Here is a 20993-nt window from a genome sequence, read left to right as displayed (position 1 = left end):
TACGCCGTCAGAAGACTTAGAGCCATCTGTGTACACTGCAATGGCATGAGAATGAGAGTGGAAGTGGTCAAGAAAAAGAGAGCGGGAAGCGGCCATAGAAAGTTGGTCTTTCGAGCAAGGGAGAGAGAAAGAACAGACTCAAACAGCTGGAACTTCCCAGGGGGGGTAGGGAAAAGTGAGATGCTACTTGAACATAGAAAGGTGGTAATTGAAGAGAAGATAAGAGCGAATGTAGGTGAAGAGAGAAGGGACGGAGTGAACAGGGGTGGCGAACAAATAATGTCTACTAATATCAGTGACCATTCTATAAATGGAAGGATTGCAGAGATCATGAGAGCGTACATAGTAGCAAAGGCAATGGGCATCACGGCGATTGGATGAGGATGGAACGTTCGCTTCTGCATAGAGGCTCTCAACAGGGGAAGAGCGAAAAGCACCAAGGCATAAATGTAATCCTTGGTGATGAATGGTGTTAAGGCTAGAGAGAGTAGTAGGAGAGGCTGCTGAATAGATCTGGTCACCATAATCAAGTTTCGATAAAATGAGAGTGGAATGTAGGCGAAGGAGAGTTCGACGATCAGATGAAAGATGAGCAAGGGTTTTAAGAAGGTTCAGTCGGCTGTGACAAGTTGCCGTCAGAGAGGTAATGTGAGGTTTCCAGGATAACCTACGGTCAAAGAGGAGGCCCAGAAACCTGACTGTATCATGTTCAGGGATACGGGAACCATAGAGGTACAAAGGATGATCGGAGATGACAGAGCGTCTAGTGAAAGTAATTTGGCGAGTTTTGGTACTTGAAAATTTAAACCCATGTGTGGTGGCCCAATTGAAAACACGGTCGACCGCATGCTGGAGAGAAACTGTAATGAGGTGACAGTCAGTGCCTGCACAGGCAATAGCGAAGTCATCAACATAGAGTGATGACCAAATATTTGATGGAAGACTAGAGGCCAAATCATTTATAGCAAGGAGAAAAAGTGTTGTGCTCAGAACACATCCCTGGGGGACACCTTCAGCTTGGATAAAGCCCGGGGAGAGCACATTATTAACCTGAACACGGAAATGTCTGTCAGTTAAAAAATTCTTAAGGAAGGATGGTAGATTGCCTCGGAGGCCTAAGGAGTGGGCTTGGGCCAAAATATTATACCTCCAAGTTGTGTCATATGTCTTCTCAAGGTCAAAAAATATAGCAATAACTGAGTGGTTATTTGCAAAGACATTACGAACATATGTATCCAAGTGTAGTAAGGGGTCTATGGTAGAACGTCCCTTACGAAAGCCATATTGACGAGTGGAGAGACTGTTGTGTGTCTCTAAATACCACACTAAACGTCTATTTACCAGGCGTTCCATCACTTTGCAAACTGCACTGGTAAGAGCAATGGGACGATAGTGGGAGGCATCATGTCCTTTAGTACCCAGTTTGCGGAAAGGGAGAACAATGGCAGATTTACACAGCTGTGGAAGAACTCCTTGTGACCAAATAAGATTGAAAAGGCATAATAGGACTGCAAGGGCTGACTGATGTAAATGTAGCATACGAATATGAATGTCGTCGGGCCCAGCTGCCGATGATCAGCAAGCTGAGAGTGTTGCCTCCAGTTCTTGAAGTGTAAAAGGCACATTATACTGTTCTTCTCCAAGGGTGCTAACTCTCTGGCAGACTTTGAGGAAAGAAACGAGGGGCATAGATGGAGCCCCTGAGAAATACGGACCAGATGATTGCCAATTTCATTGGCAACATCTAGTGGGTTTGCTATATCAACACCGGCAACCCGCAGAACAGGAGCCGGGTCAGGAGAATATTTACCACTCGGTTTTCGTACTTTTATCCAGACTGCACTCATAGAGGAAGCAGAGGTGATGGTGGAGACAATCTCGCCAGCAAGTGCGTTTAGCATCACAGATGACACGGCGAGCGATCACATGCTTCTGCTTAAAATCAAGAAGTCTCTCCGTGGTTCTATTGTACCAGTACCTGCCCCACACAGCGCGTTTCAAACGTACTGCACGAGCACAAGCAGGAGACCACCAAGGCATGTATTTCTGAGAATGCCTGCCCGAAGTCTGGGGTATAGAATGAGAAGCTGCAGTTAAAACGGAGGACGAGAAGAGGTGTAAAAGCTCATCAATGGAGGACGAAGAAGGAACCTCACTAAAAACAGTTAGTTGTGAGTAAAGGTTCCAATTTGCTTGATCAAATTGCCAGCGTGGGATACGAAGAGGTGGTGAATATGAAGGGGAAGTGAGAATGATTGGGAAACGATTGCTGTCATGTAAATCTGGGAGAACAGACCAGGTGAAGTCTAATGCGGCGGAGGAAGAGCAGACTGAGAGATCGATGCAAGAGAGAGTGAGAGTCCGAGGATCAAAATGGGTGCGAGTACCTGTATTTAAAACATGAAGGGGGTGGGTAGCATGGAAAGCCTCTAACTGAATGACACGGGAATCACAGTGAGACCCCCCTGAGAGGAAATGATGGGCAATAAAATCGCCAAGTAACAGAAGAGGTGGCGGTAATGACAAAACAAGAAAGGCAATATCCGGGATAGATAATGCCGGAGAAGGAGAGAGATACAAAGAACAGAGTGTATACCATCTATGCAAGTGGATACGGGCTGCTGTGTAATGCAGTGAAGTACGAACAAATAGCTGACGGTATGGAATATCAGTGCGTAGAAGAAGGGCACTTTCATTGAAGGTCCCATCAGGAAAAGGATTTGAAGAATTCAATAAATTATAGCCTGAGATGGGATAGATAACAGCAGAGTGTAATTTTGGTTCCTGTAAGCAAACACCAACAGGGGAAAACTGGGAGAGTAACATTCTGAAGCTCACCCTGATTACCCCTGAGGCCGCGTATATTCCACTGTAAATAGGCCATGATTGGCAACGATAAAGATCACCTGAAATCCGCAGGTAAGGGTTCCTACGGACTAGAGGGGTTAGAAAAGTCCACATGCACAGGCAGCGGAAAACGAAGCAGAAGGAATGTGCGCTGCGAAGAAAGAAGTTGCGCAGATGGAGGAGAGGAGAGAGAAGGAACAGAGGGTGGATCAGTGTCCATTGACGGTTTGGTCTCTGCAATATATTCAGAGATTGCTTCAAGTGTTTCAGAATTCAAAGACGACATATGGGAGACAATATTGGAGATGGTAGGGGGAGGATGAGTAAAGATTGGAACTGTAATGGACTGTACCAAGGTAGGGAAGGGGCAAAAGGGTGGAGGGAACTGGAGAAGAAGCGTGGAAGGGGACAGAAGAGGCAGAAACCTGGGAGGTGGCAGAAGAGGAAGAAACTTGGGAGGGAACAGGGGAGGAAGGTACAGTATGAGGAGGAGGGTGAACCTCTACACTTGTAACAGAGCCAGTGAGAGGGGAAGAACCAGGTACAGAGACAGGGAAGGTAAAATGAGGAGGTGGAAGAAGGGAAGGAGGGGTTAAAGGACCTTTTTTTGACTTCTGAGAAGTAGAGGAATGATTGGGAGGAGGTATCGTATGAGATTTCGTCGATACCGAGGCTAGTGAGGGAGAACACAAAGAAGCGAGAACAGACTGAGCCCAGGACAGCAAAAGAATTAGATACAGGAGTGACTATGGGAGAGGTAACCACAGAGGAGGCTGCAGAAAATGGGACCCCAGAAGTGGGGGGACATTTTGAAACACGGGAATAAGAAACACGAGGTAGTCTCCCTTGGAGGCAGAGATGAGAAACTGCCATGGCATAAGTGAGACCTTCTGCCTCTTTGAGGTAACGGATTTCCTGCTCATTTAAGTAGACTTGGCAACGGCGAGAGTATGAAGGGTGAGCCTCATGACAATTAAGGTAAGAGGGAGGTCGATTTCAAGACATATTAGAATGGTCATCAGCACCACAGACTGGGCATTCAGCTATGGATCTGCAATATTACGCTGGATGGCCAAATCGCCAGCAATTTCTACACTGTTGCGGTTTAGGGATCACCTTTCGAATTTGTAACCGATGTCCTGCTACATAAACTGAGGATGGGAGTTCACGCCTGTCGAAAGTTAAACGAGCCACATTGCTAGGGTATCGTCTCCTCCCGCTGGCAGGAAGAACATAAGTGTCCACCTTGCGGATTGGGAGATCTTGGAGTTCCAGCTGTTCAAGAATGTCATTGCCACATGTCTGGAAATTTTGTTGAACTATGGTATAGGGCAGAATGACAGTACCACTACAAGAATTGAGGGAATGATTTTTTCAATAGTGACAGGAACAGTATCGATATGGGAAAGAAGAGAAAGATGATGAGCTTGGGTAGCATTCTTTACAGTGATGATGCGCATATCTTTACCAACATGGCATAGGAGTGCCTTGCCAATACTATGGTTGGAAAGATAGGCAATAGAGGAAGTCGGTCGTAAAGTGAAGAATTTAGTCCATTGTGCATTCTGAAACTGAGTGTGGAAAGGGAGTGCAGGACGTGTCGATCTTTTCTGAGAAGAACGAGAAGGTGGAGAAGTATCATCAGCAGGTAATTGTCATTGGCGTTTAGGCGTGAGATCAGAGTTGGTCTGATGTGGAAAAGACCGGCGATTCAAAAACTGCTGCACCGTAGAGGGAGAGGCTGGAAGCATAGTCAAAGGAGAGCGGAGGTCAGATAAATCGAAGGAGTCAGTTGAGACCTCAGTACCTGAACGGGTGAGGAAACAGCACCGGCAAGAAGTACAGAGGCATTAGGAGTGTCCGAAGAGTGGTCCAAAGACGAGGTGGGGTCAGAACGGGGTGCGGTATCAAGAAGGGGCCCGCGGGTAGCAAGTTCATGGACTAGGGCTTCCATGGTTAGGTTACTTCTTTCTTTTTGTTTTTAAGAAAAAAAGAAAGAAGAAAATAAAATAAAAATAAAAAAAGGGGGGACTGGGGAGGGATAGTTCCTAGGAGGAATGAAAGGGCCAGAAATCTCCCTCCACGCCCATGAGGACCTCAGCACTGCAAGTAGTGCAGATGCAGCATGGAACCCATGCCATACCCTACCCATCATGCCAGTAAACCAGCAATCCGGGATAGCAACTTCACATCTGCTGAGCTACCTCGGTGGACAAAAGAGAGAGTGGCCGGATATCCACCACAAAGCATACCTCCTTTGGCCACCACCCCTGGAATCCAAAAGGCAGCCTCCAGAGATACACCCGTCGCCCGAAAGATACCCAAAGCCACTCCCCGGGAGACAGGAGAGGGATTGGGACATCCCCAGGCGATCCAGATTCCACGGCAAACTACACCACCACCAAGAACCTCAACGGAATGGGATGGACCCCAGTACCCTTTTCCCTACCCAGGAACTAGCGTGCCTGTGAAAAAAAAAAGAGGAAGGGTAATATGGAGGGGTGGGGAGGAGGAGGAGGAAAAGAAAAAGGGAGGATGGGATAAGGGAGAGGGGATTGGGGGGTAATTAGGTTCAGTCTGAGGAAGGAGACCAACAGGTCTAATTCCTCAGACCAAGAGCCTCTTCACCATGCCAAGGAGCCCCCCTTGAAGAGGTTGGGATCTTCCTTTGTGACATTGATAACAATTGTTTAATTTGGCATTACAATCCTTTACATTGTGATTACCTAGACATCTGATACATCTGTCAAGTTCTTCCAATCTTTCAACTTTATCCAGAGAGTCTGCCAAATGACGAAATTGCCAAATGGCGAAACCATTTTCCCCATAAGAGGTAATGGAATTAAAATTAACCCATTCCAGACACCCAAAAATATTAAAAAAAAAAAATCAAATTAAATATGTAAAGATTTACATACAGAAAACATTGAGAAATCAAGTACATACATATATAAAATAATAACAACATTACACTTACCTTTACTGAAGACTTCTGGGTGGATGGAAGACGGGAGGAGGGGATAGGAGGAAGGTGTACACTTGTTTGGAAGGGGAATCCCCTTCCATTAAGACTTAACGTACCAAGTCCTTATCTGGGGTTACTTCCCTTTTTTGTTTTTTAATGACACTGGGAACAACTTGAGAGTCACTAGACCCCTGTCGCACAAAATATCTGTCCAGAGAGCTCTGTTTCTGGTGTTTCTTTAAGATTTGTGTGAAGTGGGACACAACACTGTCATTGTACATGTTGCCAACATGGTCTGAAACAGCTTTGTCAGGGTGAAGTTCATCCATAAATAATTGCACTTAAGTCCACTTTGCACAGATGTCCTTAATCTTTGAAGAAGGCACCTTCCTCCTCCTCTGCAGCAGTTTCCTGAGCTTTGGTCTCTTGCTGTTGCAGATGAAGCCCCTGCAGCTCTGCAGTGGTTAGCTTCTCATTTTGGTCCTCCACCAACTCTTCCACATCCTCGAAACTCACATCCAACATCATGGAATTCCCCAGTGACAATACTTTCCACAACTGGCATAGGCTTCTTGGGGTCAGCCCTAAACTCTTCAAAATCCCTCTCTTGTACACATTGTGGCCACAATTTTCTCCAAGCAGAGTTCAAAGTTCTGCAAGTCACTCCCTCCCAAGCCTTACCTATAAGGTTTATGCAAGTGAGAATACTGAAATGATCTTTCCAGAACTCTCTTAGGGTCAGTTCAGTGTCTGAAGTGACTTCAAACACTTTTGAAACACTGCTTTGGTGTACAGCTTTTTGAAGTTTGAAATGACCTGCTGGTCCATGGGCTGGAAGAGAGGAGTGGTATTTGGGGGCAAGAACTTCACTGTGATAAAACTAAACTCCTCCACTATTTGCTATTCCAAGTCTGGAGGATGAGCAGGAGCATTGTCCATTACCAGGAGGCACTTGAATGACAATTTGTTTTCCAGGAGGTATTTCTTCACACTGGGGCCAAACACTTCATTAAACCAATCAAGGAAAATTTCCCTTGTGACCCATGCCTTACTGTTAGCCTTCCACATCACACACAAATTACTCTTGGCGACACTGTTTTTCTTGAACACTCTGGGATTTTCAGAGTGATACACCAGTAAAGGCTTCACTTTGCAATCCCCACTAGCATTACTACAAAACATGAGAGTTAGCCTGTTTTTCATAGGCTTCTTCCTGTGTGATGTAGGTCCTTTTTGGCATTTTCTTCCAAAAGACCTCTTCAAGGAGGGCTCCTTGGTGTGGTGAAGAGGCTCTTGGTCTGAGGAATTAGAACTGTTGGTCTCCTTCCTCAGACCGAACCTAATTATCCCCCAATCCCCCCTTCCCTATCCCATCCTCCCCATCCCTTCCTTATCCCCTTCCTCTCTTTGGCCTTTGGGATTCTTCCCACAGGCACACTGGTTCCTAGGTAGGGGAAAGGGTACCGGGGTCCATCCCATTCCATTGAGGTTCTTGGCAGTGGTGTAGTTTGCCGTGGAATCTGGATCGCCTGGGTATGCCCCAATCCCTCTCACGGGGGGTGGCTTTCGGGCAACGGGTGTATCTCTGGTGGCCGCCTTTCAGATTTCGGGGGTGGTTGCCAAAGGAGGTATGCATTGTGGTGGATATCCGGCTGCCCTCTCTTTTGTCCACTGAGGTAGCTCGGTAGATGTGAGGTTGCTATCTCGGATTGCTGGTTTATCGGCATGAAACGTAGGGTATGGCACGGGTTCCATGCCACATCTGCACTACTTGTAGTGCTGAGGTCCTCGTGTGCATGGAGGGAGATTTCTGGCCCTTTCATTCCCCCTAGGAACTATTCCTCCCCGGTCCCCCCTTTTTTTTTATTCTTTTTTTTTTATTTTATTTTCTTTCTTTTTTTTTTCTTAAAAACAAAAAGAAAGAATTAACCTAGCCATGGAGGACCCAGTCCATGAACCTGCTACCCCCGGACCCCTGCTTGATACTGCACCCCGTTCTGACCCTGCCTCATTTTTTGACCACTCTTCAGACACTTCTGATGCCCCTGTACCTCTTGCTGGTGCTATTTCATCACCTGCTGAAGGTATTGGGGTTTCGACTGACTCCTTCAGTTTGTCTGACCTCCACTTTCCTTTGACTATGCTTCCGGCCTCTCCCTCTACGGTGCGGCAATTTTTGAATCGCCAGCCCGTCCCATGTCGGACCAACTCCGGTCCCACTCCTAAACGCCAACAACAATTGCCCAATGATACTTCAACACCTTCTCATTCTACTCAGAAAAGACCGACACGTCATGCACTCCCTTTCCACGCTCAGTTTCAGATTGCACAATGGACTAAATTCTTTACTTTACATCCGACATCCTCTGTTGCCTATCTTTCCAACCATAGTATTGGCAAGGTGCTCCTACGCCATGTTGGTAGAGATATTTCCTTTCATACTCTCAAGAGCTGTACATGCATCATCATTGTCCAGAATGCTATCCAAGCTCATGATCTTTCTGTTCTTTCACATATCGATACTATTCCTGTCACTATCGAAAAACATCATTTCCTCAATTCTTGTAGTGGTACTGTCATTCTGCCCCATACCATAGTTCAACAGAATTTCCAGACATGTGGCGATGACATTCGCGAACAGCTGGAACTCTAAGATCTCCCAATCCTCAAAGTAGACACTTATGTCCTTCCTGCCCACGGGCGGAGATGACACCCTTGCAATGTAGCTCGATTAACTTTCGACAGCCGTGAACTCCCATCCTCTGTTTATGTAGCAGGACATCATTTACAAGTTTGAATGGTGATCCCTACACTGCAACAGTGTAGAAATTGCTGGCAATTTGGTCACCCAGTGAAATATTGGAGATCTATAGCCGAATTCCCAGTCTGTGGTGCCGATGACCATTCTAATACTACATCTTGTAGTCGACCTCCCTCTTGCCTTAATTGTGATGAGGCTCACCCTTCCTACTCTTGCCATTGCCAAGTCTACTTAAATGAGTGGGAAATCCGTTGCCTCAAAGAGGCAGAAGGTTTCCCTTATGCTGTGGCAGTTTCTCATCTACGCCTCCAAGGGAGACTACCCCGTATTTCTTATTCTCGTGTTTCTAAACGTCCCCCCACCTCTGGGGTCCCATTTTCTGCAGCCGCCTCTGTGGTTACCCCTTCCATAGTCACTCCTGTCTCTAATTCTTTTGCTGTTCTGGGCTCAGAAGTCCCTCAACACCTCAGTCTGTTCTCACTTCTTCGTATTCTCCCTCACAAGCCCCGGTATCAACAAAACTTTGTACAACACCTCCTCCCAATCGCCCCTCTACTTCTCAAAAGTCCAAAAAATCCCCATTGCTCAAATCTCCTTTAACTCCTCCTTCCCTTCTTCCATCTCCACATTTTACCTTTCCAGTCTCTCTACCTTGTTTTTCCCCTCTCACTGGCTCTATTACAAGTGTGGAGGTTTACCCTCCTCCTCGTACTGTGCCTTTCTCTCCTGTCCCCTCCCAAGTTTCTTCCTTTTCTGCCACCTCCCAGGTTTGTGCCTCTTCTGTCCCCTCCCACACTTCTCCAGTTCCCTCCACCCTTTCGTCCCCCCCTACTTGGGTACAGTCCATTACTGTCCCAATCTTTACTCGCCCTCCTCCTTCCATCTGCAGTATTGTCTCCCATACAACATCTTTGAATTCCGAAACACATGAAGCTATCTCAGAATATATTGCAGAGACTAAACCATCAATGGACACTGATCCACCCCCTGTTCCTTCTCTTTCCTCTCCTCCATCTGTGCAACTCCTTTCTTCACAGCGCTCCGTTCCTTCACTACTTGAACATTTTCCACTGCCGCCACATGTGGACTTTTCTAACTCCTCTAGTCTGTAGGTACCCTTACCTGTGGATTTCTGGTATCTTTATCACTGCCAATTATGGCCTATTTACAGCGGAATATCCGCGGCCTCGGTTAATCAGGGTGAGCTTCAGATGTTGCTCTCCCAGTTTTCCCCTGTTGGTGTTTGCTTACAAGAACCAAAATTATACTCCGCTGTTATCTGTCCCATCTCAGGCTATAATTTATTGTATTCTTCGGATCCTTTTTCTGATGGGACCTTTGATGAAAGTGCCCTTCTTCTATGCAGATATTTCGTACCATCAACTATTTGTTCATACTTCTCTGCATTACACTGCAGCCCGTATCCACTTGCATAAGTGGTATACAATCTGTTCTTTGTATCTCTCTCCTTCTCAGGCATTATCTATCCTGGATATTGCCTTTATTGTTTCATCCTTACTGCCACCATTTGTTACTTGGCAATTTACATGCCCATCATTTCCTCTGGGGGGTCTCACTGTGATTCCCGTGGCATTCAGTTGGAGGGGGTGAGAATCGAGAAAAGCCTCCATATTTTAAATACAGGTACTCCCACCCATTTCGATCCTCGTACTCATACTTTCTCTTGCATTGATCTCTCGGTCTGTCCTTCCTCCACTGCACTAGACTTTACCTGGTCTGTTCTCCCAGACTTCCATGACAGCAATCATTTTCCAATCATTCTTACTTCTCCTTCATATTCACCACCTCTTTGTAGCCCACACTGGCAATTTGATCAAGCAAATTGGGACCTTTACTCGCAACTAACTGCTTTTAGTGAGGTTCCTTCTTTGTCCTCCATTAATGAACTTTTAAACCTCTTCTCGACCTCAGTTTTAACCACAGCTTCTCATTCTATGCCCCAAACCTCGGGCAGGCATTCTCAGAAGTGTGTGCCTTGGTGGTCTCCTGCTTGTGCTCGTGCAGTACGTTTGAAATGCGCTGCGTGGGGCAGGTACTGGTACAGTAGAACCACTGAGAGACTTCTTGATTTTAAGCAGAAGCATGCGATCGCTCCTCGTGTCATCCGTGACACTAAACGCACTTGCTGGGAAGATTATGTTTCCACCATCACCTCTGCTTCCTCTGTGAGTGCAGTCTGGAAAAAAATACAGAAACTGAGTGGTAAATACTCTCCTGACCCGGCTCCTGCTCTGCGGGTTGCAGGTGTTGATATAACAAACCCTCTTGACGTTGCCGTTGAAATTGGTAATCATCTGGTCCATATTTCTCAGGGGCTCCATCTATGCCCCTCGTTTCTTTCCTCAAAGTCTGCCAGAGAGTTAGCGCCCTTAGTCTTTTCTTCTCTCAAAGAAGAATCTTGTACTGTGCCTTTTACACTTCAGGAACTGGAGGCGACACTCTCAGCTTGCTGATCATTGGTAGCTGGGCCTCATGACATTCATATTCAGATGTTACAACAATTAACCCCTTCAGTCCTCTTACAACTCTTCAATCTTATTTGGTCACAAGGAGTTCTTCCCAACTGTGGAAATCTGGCATTGTTCTCCCTTTCCGCAAACCGGGTACTACGGGACATGATGCCTCCCACTACCATCCCAATGCTCTTACCAGTGCAGTTTGCAAAGTGATGGAACGTCTGGTAAATCTACATTTAATGTGGTATTTAGAGAGACACAACAGTCTCTCCACTAGTCAATATGGCTTTTGTAAGGGCCGTTCTACCATTGACCCCTTACTACGCTTGGATACGTATATTCGTAATGCCTTTGCAAATAACCACTCAGTTATTGACATTTCTGTATTTGGGTTAACCCCTTGACTGTCGCAACCCCCAATCCTGAGGTGTCTCCTGGTGTCGCAAAATTTAAAAAAAAAAAATATTTTTTCTTATGAAATGATAGAGAATCTTTTCCCGATTGTAATGACACCAAAAAAACGAAATTTGATGGAAAACTGACGGAATTATGCTCTCGCGAAGTTAGCGACCTCGGCGATATTTACAAATCGGCGATTTCGTCCACTTTGAGCCCTATTTTTGGCTAATTCCGTTGATCCAGTCAACCAAACTCATAGCTATTTCTTTAGAACTCCATTTTTTCTATCGATTGAGTACAAGAAACTGCCCATTTACTGATTTCAACTACCCAATAACTTGGTCAGAAATTTGCAATTTGGCCAATTTCACACAAATTAACCATTTCAGGGTCCAAGGCCCAAATCTGGAGTCACGCACTAGTGTCCAAGAATTTAAAAAAAAAAATTGTTATTTTTTCTTATGAAATCGTAGAGAATCTTTTTGTGAAGGTAATAAAACAAAAAGTACGAAATTTGGTGGAAAATTGACGAAATTATGCTCTCGCGAATTTTGATGTGTCAGCGATATTTACGAATCGGCGATTTTGCCGACTTTGACTCCCATTTTAGGCCAATTACATTATTCCAATCAACCAAATTCTTAGCTATTTCACTAGTATTACTTCTATTCTATCGATTGAGCACAAGAAATCGCCAAGTCAACTGATTCAACTACAAAATAAAGTGATCGGAAATTGTTAATTTGGCCAATTTAACACAAAGTTCAAAATATTCCAATTTCAAAATAGGGTCCAGAATGAACAATGTAGGCATTCCTGGCACTAAACTAACATTTCCTCTGTTCATTAGTTATGTTTTGAGGCTTTACAAATAAATTCCATTTTGATTTTTTATTCACATAATGAATTTTTATTCACACCAAAAAATAGAAGATTTACTGTTATGCAATACTGTAATAATTGTATAAATATCATCACCATATTTGTGAATGTATATTAGACCCACCAGCTGACGTGTATTAGACATATGAGGTCGTTTGTTTACTCTTGAATATTGGCAAAAATTTAACATTTCTGCTACTTTGAGCTCAGTTTCAAGACATTTCCAGTGCTAAAACCAATCAAAATCATCTCTATTTCTGTAATATGTCTTCCATTCTATCAAATGAGACCAAGAAATCGCAAATACAACTATAAAAAACATACGAAAAACACTGCAAAGTTGCTGTTTTAATCGAAAAATCATGATTTCATTTTTTTTCTCTCATTATACACAGTGTGCTGCAGGATCTGTTTTATGTGGTGCACACATACCACATAGATGTATTCTCCCATATCTAGGCCCAAATGTACCACTCACAGTTTATCAGAGTGACCTGAGCTCATGGCGTAGATCTACGGTTTGGACCCTGAACATAAAGCCGTAGATCTACGGGACGGACCCTGAAAGGGTTAAAAAATATGCCAGTTTGAAAATAAGGTCCAGAATGAACAATGCAGACATTCCTGGCTCTAAAATAAAATTTTCTTTGTTCATCAGCAATGCCTTCAGGGGAGATTGAGGGTTCCCGCGCGCGGAGCAAAAAAAAATTCGAAAATATATGAAAACTGAGTTATTGTTACCAAAAAATAGCTGAACTTTCTGGCTACACGCTGGTATAATTATTATCCTTGTACGATGTTTCTAAAAGGAATTACAGCCATTTATAACAGGCATGGTGACAGCGCTGACGCAACATATTGCGTAAGAAGCGCTGACTCAGCTTTGTTGACGTTTTTGTTACGTTTTTCCCCGTGTTATTTTTATCGTTTTCGTATATCTTTGTGTAAAATATAATACAAATTCACCATCCGAGATCATTCCCGAGTGGGCGGAGCTACTATGGTCGCGGTACCAATCGGGAACCCCTGGGAATAGTGCACAAAATGGCCGACACCTCCAGCCAACAAAATATTCCATACCCACGCTAATATCAATTATAAGGCTTATTTATCTATCATAATTGATCTATTATGATATAATGCAATATAATAATAGCATATAAACATAAAAAGTACACCTCAAAAAAAAATATATAGCATAATATGACGCCCCAAGGAATAAATTTCTATCGATATTTCCCCTGAAGGTGAAGAGAGGGTCCGACCTCTCTCATCAGTGATGAGAGAAAACGGATTTACAATGGTTAACTGTAATAAACACTCGTAGGCCGTGGAAAAAGTGTAAAATAAAGCGAATTTTTCGGGGAAAAAACTTGTTCCCGGGCAGCGGGGGTGCTGCGCACTGCGGCCTATATCTCGAAAGTAACTTATTTACCTATTTAGGGGAACAGCACCTTTATTTATGATTGAATTGACTTTATTTCTCACAACAAACATGGGAGAATGATTGTTTTACGGGGTAGCGATTCTGTTTCCGAACTATCCAAAATATTTTTAGATTTATGTGGACAACAAGGCCGACATCTTCCAATATATCAAAAAAGTTATGAAACTATTTTTTTTTAGCAAGAAGATATGGTTTATTTTAGAATTCACATCGATAAGTGATGGAATTAGAGTTGTTCTAGCAGCAGCAAGTGTCAAAACCACTTGTCCAAGTACCACTGAGAAATTGTGCCCTGCCAAATGCAATTTTTCGTAAATTTTGCATATTTCATTTCCTTTTTGGCCGATATGATTGAAACTTCAGCACAGCATACTCGATATAACCTTCTAATAGTACACCAAAAATGAACGTAATCGGTCCATAAAAAAAATGTCGTTAAAATTCTGACCGCATCCGCCCTTCAGGCCCCTCTGATATTACTCTTGCTTTCTATTTTGAATTTTTGTTCAAACAAAAAATAGAAGACTTACTATTATGCAAACTACTGCAATATTGTAATAATTGTATAAAGTCAACCCATTCATGACTGCATATTAGAATGGCTAGTTGGACATTTATTGGACAATGACATCATTTGTTTACTTTTGAACATTGGCAAAAATCAAACATTTCCCCTACTTTGAGCTCCATTTCCAGGTTCTTTTTATAGTAAAATCAATCAAAATCACCTCTATTTCTATAATATGTTTTCCATTCTATCAAATGAGACCAAGAAAATGAGAATACAACCATAAATACTATAGGAAAATAGACCACAAAGTCGGCATTTTAATTAAAAAAACGATAGTTGTTTTTTTTTTCTCATTATGCACTGCGTGCTCCAGGATTTTTTGTATATGGTGCACACTGACCACACAGACCCATTCTCTCACATGTGGGCCTACCAGCTTTCTCCTGCTTGATTTGAAGCCACTAGAATTTATGAGTATATACACGTCAAACACGGTACCTCGTAAGGCGTATATATACGGCCACGACAGTCAAAGGGTTAATAATGTGCTCTCCCTGGACTTTGTCCGAGCTAAATGTGTCCCCCAGGGATGTGTTCTGAGCACAACACTTGCTCCTTGCTATAAATGATTTGGCCTCTCTTCTTCCATCTAATATTTGGTCATCACTGTATGTTGATGACTTCGCTATAGCTTGTGCAGGCGCTGACTGTCACCTCATTGCAGTTTCTCTCCAGCATGTGGTCAACCATGTTTCCAATTGGGCCACCACGCATGGGTTTAAATTTTCCAGTTCTAAAACTCGCCAAATTACTTTCACTTGACGTTCTGTCATCTCTGATCATCCATTGTACCTCTATGGCTCACGTATCCCTGAACATGATACGGTCAGGTTTCTAGGCCTTCTGTTTGACCATAGGTTATCCTGGAAATCTCACATTACCTCTCCGAAGGCAGCTTGTCACAGCCGGCTGAACCTTCTTAAAACCCTTGCTCATCTTTCATGGGGAACTGATCATCGACTCTCCTTCGCCAACACTCAGCCCTCATATTATCCAAACTCGATTATGGTGACCAGATCTATTCAGCGGCCTCTCCTGCTACTCTCTCTAACCTTAATATTACCCATCCATCACCTGGGATTATGTTTATGCCTTGGTGCTTTTCGCTCTTCACCTGTTGAGAGTCTCTATGTAGAAGCGAATATTCCATCCTTGTCAGATCGCCGTGATGTCCATTGCCTTTGCTACTGTGTTTGCTCTCATGATCTCCACAGTCCTTCCATATATAAAACAGTCACTGATGTTAGGAGACATTATTTGTTCGTCGCCCCTGTTTGCTCCGTCCCTTTTCTCTTCACCTACTTTCGCTCGTCTTCCCTTCAGTTACCACGTTTATATATTCATGTAGCATCTCACTTTTCCCTACCTCCAACTGTTCATGGCTGTTCTTTTTCACTCCCTTGCGTAAAAGCCCAACTGCCTACAGTAGCTTCCCGCTCTCTTTTTCATGACCACTTCTGCTCTCATTCTCATGCCATCGCAGTGTACACAGATGGTTTTAAATCTTCTGATGGTGTCGGATTCACAGCGGTGTTTCAGGACACTGTCGTGCAAGGACATTTACTATCCTCGGCTAGCATTTTTACTGCTGAATTGTATGCCATTCTTGCAGCACTTATCCATATTGCATCTATGCCTGTGTCATCATTTGTGGTTGTTTCAGACTTCCTTAGTGCTTTACAGGCTGTACGAAAATTTGATACACCTCACCCTCTAGTTCTCCGCATCCAACTTTATAATAATAATAATATCTTTATTTACTACAAGTACATGTACAAGGTATACAGTCCTAGCTGACAACAATGACATACTACTATATAGAAACTCCTTTGTTATGCTCTGCATTTCGGGCAAATTAGGTCAGTGTCCCGAGATGCGACCCACACCAGTCGACTAACACCCAGGTACCCATTTTACTGATGGGGAACATAGACAACAGGTGGAAAGAAACACGTCCAATGTTTCTACTCTGGCTGGGAATAGAACCCAGGCCCTCGCCGTGTGAAGTGAGAGCGTTAGCCACCAGGCCACCAGAGCCCAATTTTGGTTACACCGTATCTCTACCAAGCATAAAGACATTGTTTTTTGTTGGGTCCCTGGTAATGCTGACATATAGGGAAATGAACAGGCAGACACTGCCACGCGGTCAGCAGTACATGACCTTCCAGTTTCATTAGGTGTTCCATTCACAAACTATTTTGCTGTAATTGCTACCCACCTTCACACCCGTTGGCAATAATGTTGGTCTGATCTGCTCAGTAACAAACTTCATTCTATTAAACGGAGTATAGGTTGCTGGCCGTCTTCTTGTCATCAGTGTCGAGGTTGGGAGACTACTCTCTCCCGTCGTCGCATTGGCCACACTCGTCTTCCTCACGGGTCTCGTGGAGAGGTGCCCTGTTCCTCTGTGATAATTGTCAAGTTCCAGTATCGGTTAGTCACATTCTGTTAGACTGCCCACTCTATCAACGAGCACGCAGAATTTACCTCCAAAATCGTCTCTGCTCTACTGCTCTCTTTACCTTCCCTTCTTGCTGATGGACCCTCCTTTAATCCAGACACTCTCATTGACTTTTTGACAACAACTAATTTACTCCACAAACTCTGATGATGATACCTTTAGCACTCCCCTCAGCCTTTTCTACCTCAATCTCTTGCTACCCTCTACCCCTGCACTATCAACTGCCCCGATGTTCTCTGTAACCTACTAATCATTCCTCTCCCTTTTGCCACCCGATACCCTCGCTTCCTTCCTGCCCTGCAGCGCTGTATAGCCCTTGTAGTTTAGAAATTCTTTTTAATTATAATAATAATAATAATCTTCCAAAAGAGGCCCGTTTCGTCACAATTGAATACACCTACCATCCAACTTACGACCGAGTTCGGTTCCGAGAAACCAGTTGCAAGTCGAAATGGATGCAAGTCGAACTTTACTGCAGGCCTCCTGCAGTGTTCCTCCTTTCTTATGTTCTATGTTATAACATTTTTGTAATGACTTTATTTTATTGCTTTATTTTGGTATTTCATATTTACTTTACTTTTTATACTGTTAGTACTGTATTTTATACTCTAATGTTTAGAATAAACATTGTGTACAACACAAACACTTGTTTATTTCCCAGAAATTTGGCATAAAAAACACGGTCGTAAGTCGAGTCGTCGTATGTCGAGCAGATCATAAGTCGGATGGTAGGTGTACTTGTCGGGGTTGGAATTCTTCAGTGTCTATGTACCCTTTAAACTCCTGTACAAACTCAGCCACTTACATGTCAGAACTAGCAGCCTCACCATGCCTTACCACACTGTGTATCCCACTACTCTTAAATCTCTCAAACCAACCTTTGCTGGCCTTAAAATCATAACCATCACCACTCGTTGCAGGCATTTTCTTTACGAGATCGTCATGCAACTGCCATGCCTTGTCACATATTATCGACTGCATAATACTATCTCCTGCTAACTGTTTTTGGGTAATCCACACCAGCAATAACCTTTCCACTTCGAGGGTTTGCGATCTCTTTTTTGTCAGCATATCTACCCCTTTTGCAACAACACACTTTATTTCCTTTCTCTTTGCCACGATCGAAGTGATGGTTGAATGGGGTTTGCCATACATCCTGGCAAGCTCTGTAACATGCACTCCACTCTCATATTTTTCAATGATTTCTTTCTTGAATTCGATCATGTTCCTCACTTTCTTTACCAAAGGGCTGGCACTAGCTTTCCTTGGGCCCATGGTGACTTATTTAGCAGCTGCAAGCACAAAAAAAATGGATTATTATGAAATGTATTGCATGAGCCCGTGGGGTGATGGTCACGCGCTGGTAAACAATGGCACAGTGAGTGTGAATGGTGTGGGAGACTGGCTTTGTGTGCATGCTGATAGGCGGACGTGTACCGGACGGTCGCCGAATCACAAGTCCAATCACGAACCGCGAAGCTAAATTTTGCCGAAAAAACTTGCCAAAAGTCAGATTTCATGAAAGCCGTGGCCGCCGAATGGCAGGGGTTCACTGTATATGCATTGGCGATTTCACCCACTTTGAGCCCTACTTTCGGCCAATTCCAGTGTTCCAGTCGACTAAAATCATAGCTGTTTCACTAGAACTCCATTTGGTCTATTAATCGAGTACAAGAAACTGCCCATTTACTGATTTCAGTTACCCAGTAAAGTAGTCAGAAATTGGCAATTTGGCCAGTTTCACACAAACTTCAAATGATACCAATTTCAAAATAGGGTCCAGAATAAACAAGACAGACATTCCTGACACTAAAACAACATTTTCTCTGTTAATTAGTAATGTCTCCAGGCCCCTCTTATATTACTCTTGCTTTCCATTTCGAATTTTTTTCTCACAAAAAACAGAATATTTACCGTTATGCAGACTACTGCACGATTGTAAAAATGGTATAAATAATATCAGCACACTTGCGAAAGAATATTAGACTCACAAGTTGATGTGTATTGGACGCGTGGCGTGATTTGTTTACTCCTGAACATCGTCAAAAATCGAACATTTCCACCACTTTGAGCTCAACTTCGAGGTACTTTTCATTGTGAAACCAATCAAAATCATCTCTATTTTCGTAGCATATCTTCCATTCTATCAAATGAGACCAAGAAAACGAGAATACAAGCATGACTACCATACAAAAATACACTGCAAGTAGCTGTTTGAAACCAAAAACACAGTCAGAGTTTGTTTTTTTTTCCTCATTATGCACTGTGTGCTGCAGGATTTTTTTTTATACTGTGCACACTGACCATGCAGACCCATTCTTCCATATGTAGGCCTACCAGCTTTCTGTCGCTAGATTTGAAGGCGCTAGAATTTACGTGTACATGTACGGCACCGAACCTGGCTCTCAAGCCATACAAGTACAGCACCAATCCTGAAAGGGTTGCAGTAGGCATATTGTCAGGATTTATCAGGGTGTGGTGTGAATATTATGCCGAGTATAAAAAGGCACTGGGGATGTCGTGTCGGAGGGCACTGTGGTGTAAATATCATGCAGAGAATTCATAGATTGGAAATTAGGAGGAGCAGGGTTACTATAAGTATTATCCAGAGGGGTTGAGGAAGGATTGTTAAGGTGGTTTGAACATTTAGATAAGATGGAGAAAAATAGGATGACTTGGAGGGTGTATAAATCTGTAGTGGAGGGAAGCATGGGATAAGGGTTGCCCTGGAAAAGATTGGAGGGAGGGGGTAAAGAAGGTTTTGTTTGTGAGCGTGTTAGATAGGAGTAATTGGAGGCAAATAGTTTTTTGGGACTTGACATGCTGTTGGAGTATTAGCAAGGTGACATTTTGTGAAGGAATTCAGGGAAACTGGTTAGCCAAACTTGAGTCCTGGAGGTGGGAAGTACAGTATCTTCACTGAATATTATTATTATTGTGGATGAATAGGTATGTTGCAGTTTGGTGAATCATTTGAATTATGACAGTCTTGCTCGTCTAGAACGATTACTAGGGAATAAGTGATGTTGAATGTGTTTTTGAGTTCCCTTGTCTAGTGGAAAATGGCTTTGTTAAAAATATAAGATTCAAAATACGTAATATAATTAAAGGGAATTCAATGGCCATTTTTGTTATTGATGCAGTATACTCTGAGGGTAAAAGTAGATACTATAATTGCTTTAAAACATATGTTATTTGATAATTATATATAATTTAGATTGGCCAATAAATTTATTTTAAGATGTTTTTAAAAATTTTAACATTTTAATATTAATGCTTGTTACAGGTGTTCCTGGCGAGGCATTACCAGTTTCTTGTGAAAGAGATATTTTTGAATACATCAATTATAAGTACAAAGAACCTCATGAACGTAATATGTAGGAACTAATGAAGAAATTATAAGTCCTGGAGTCTCATATGGGTCAGGATAAGTTGTGTAAATCTCATTTTTTTTTTTTTAACACACCAACCATCGGCCACCAAGGCAGGTTGACCTGAAAAAGAAGAGATGTTTTCATACTTTTTTTTCTTCTTTCTACATTTAGTAATTTATACAGGAGAAGGGGTTACTAGCCCCTTGCTCCCAAATCTCATGCACATACCATGTAAAAAAAAAATTTAATATTAGCTTTAACTTTTTTAATATATATGACAATCCTACTGTTTTTTTATGATTTAATATTATTTATTAAGGAGTATTTTTTGAAGTATTCCTACAACAAGTGGCAGATCAACCAGGTTGTAATGGCTGCATATGTCTGCAGGCCAGTGGTAGCAATATCCTGGTTGACCAAACAATTAGTGAAGGAGGTTGATCTTATTCTGGGTTGCAAGGGTAGAAGAACCTTCAAAATCAGTCACAGGTACACCCCATTACAAAATGCTCTGTATTCAACCTAAATGATGGAGAGGAAGCCACATGGGGATGCAAATCTTTAGCTCAAAATCTTTTGCACTCTGTGCATCATTAGGAGCTATGCACGTTGCAAGGCTAGTAACAGATAGCGGGGGAAAACATTCTGAGGCAAGGGCGGAAATATACAGCATCAGGACATGGCCTGATGCATTACACTTCTGCCTTGCCTCAGAGAGAACTTTTTCCTATTTGTTGCTAGCCTTGCAACATTGCATAACTCCTAATGATGCACAGAGTGCAAAAAAATCTTGAGCTAAAGATTTCCAT

General features: G+C 43.1%; 1 protein-coding gene across 1 annotated transcript in view; it reads left to right on the top strand.

The window, feature by feature from the left end:
* Positions 1-20341, top strand: part of LOC128694360 (DNA polymerase beta-like) — a 90897-nt gene extending 70556 nt beyond the window's left edge. Inside the window, exon 6 of the mRNA XM_070093507.1 lies at positions 20097-20341. Within this exon, the coding sequence (XP_069949608.1) occupies positions 20097-20198 (102 nt within the window). The 3' untranslated portion in view covers positions 20199-20341. The remainder of the gene's footprint in view (positions 1-20096) is intronic.
* The last annotated feature ends 652 nt before the right edge of the window (positions 20342-20993 follow it).

This window comes from Cherax quadricarinatus, chromosome 43, assembly GCF_038502225.1.
Source record: "Cherax quadricarinatus isolate ZL_2023a chromosome 43, ASM3850222v1, whole genome shotgun sequence".
Classification (NCBI taxonomy): Eukaryota; Metazoa; Arthropoda; class Malacostraca; order Decapoda; family Parastacidae; genus Cherax; species Cherax quadricarinatus.
The sequence above is the reverse complement of the archived record's forward strand: the minus strand, read 5'-3'. Positions and strand labels throughout refer to the sequence as shown.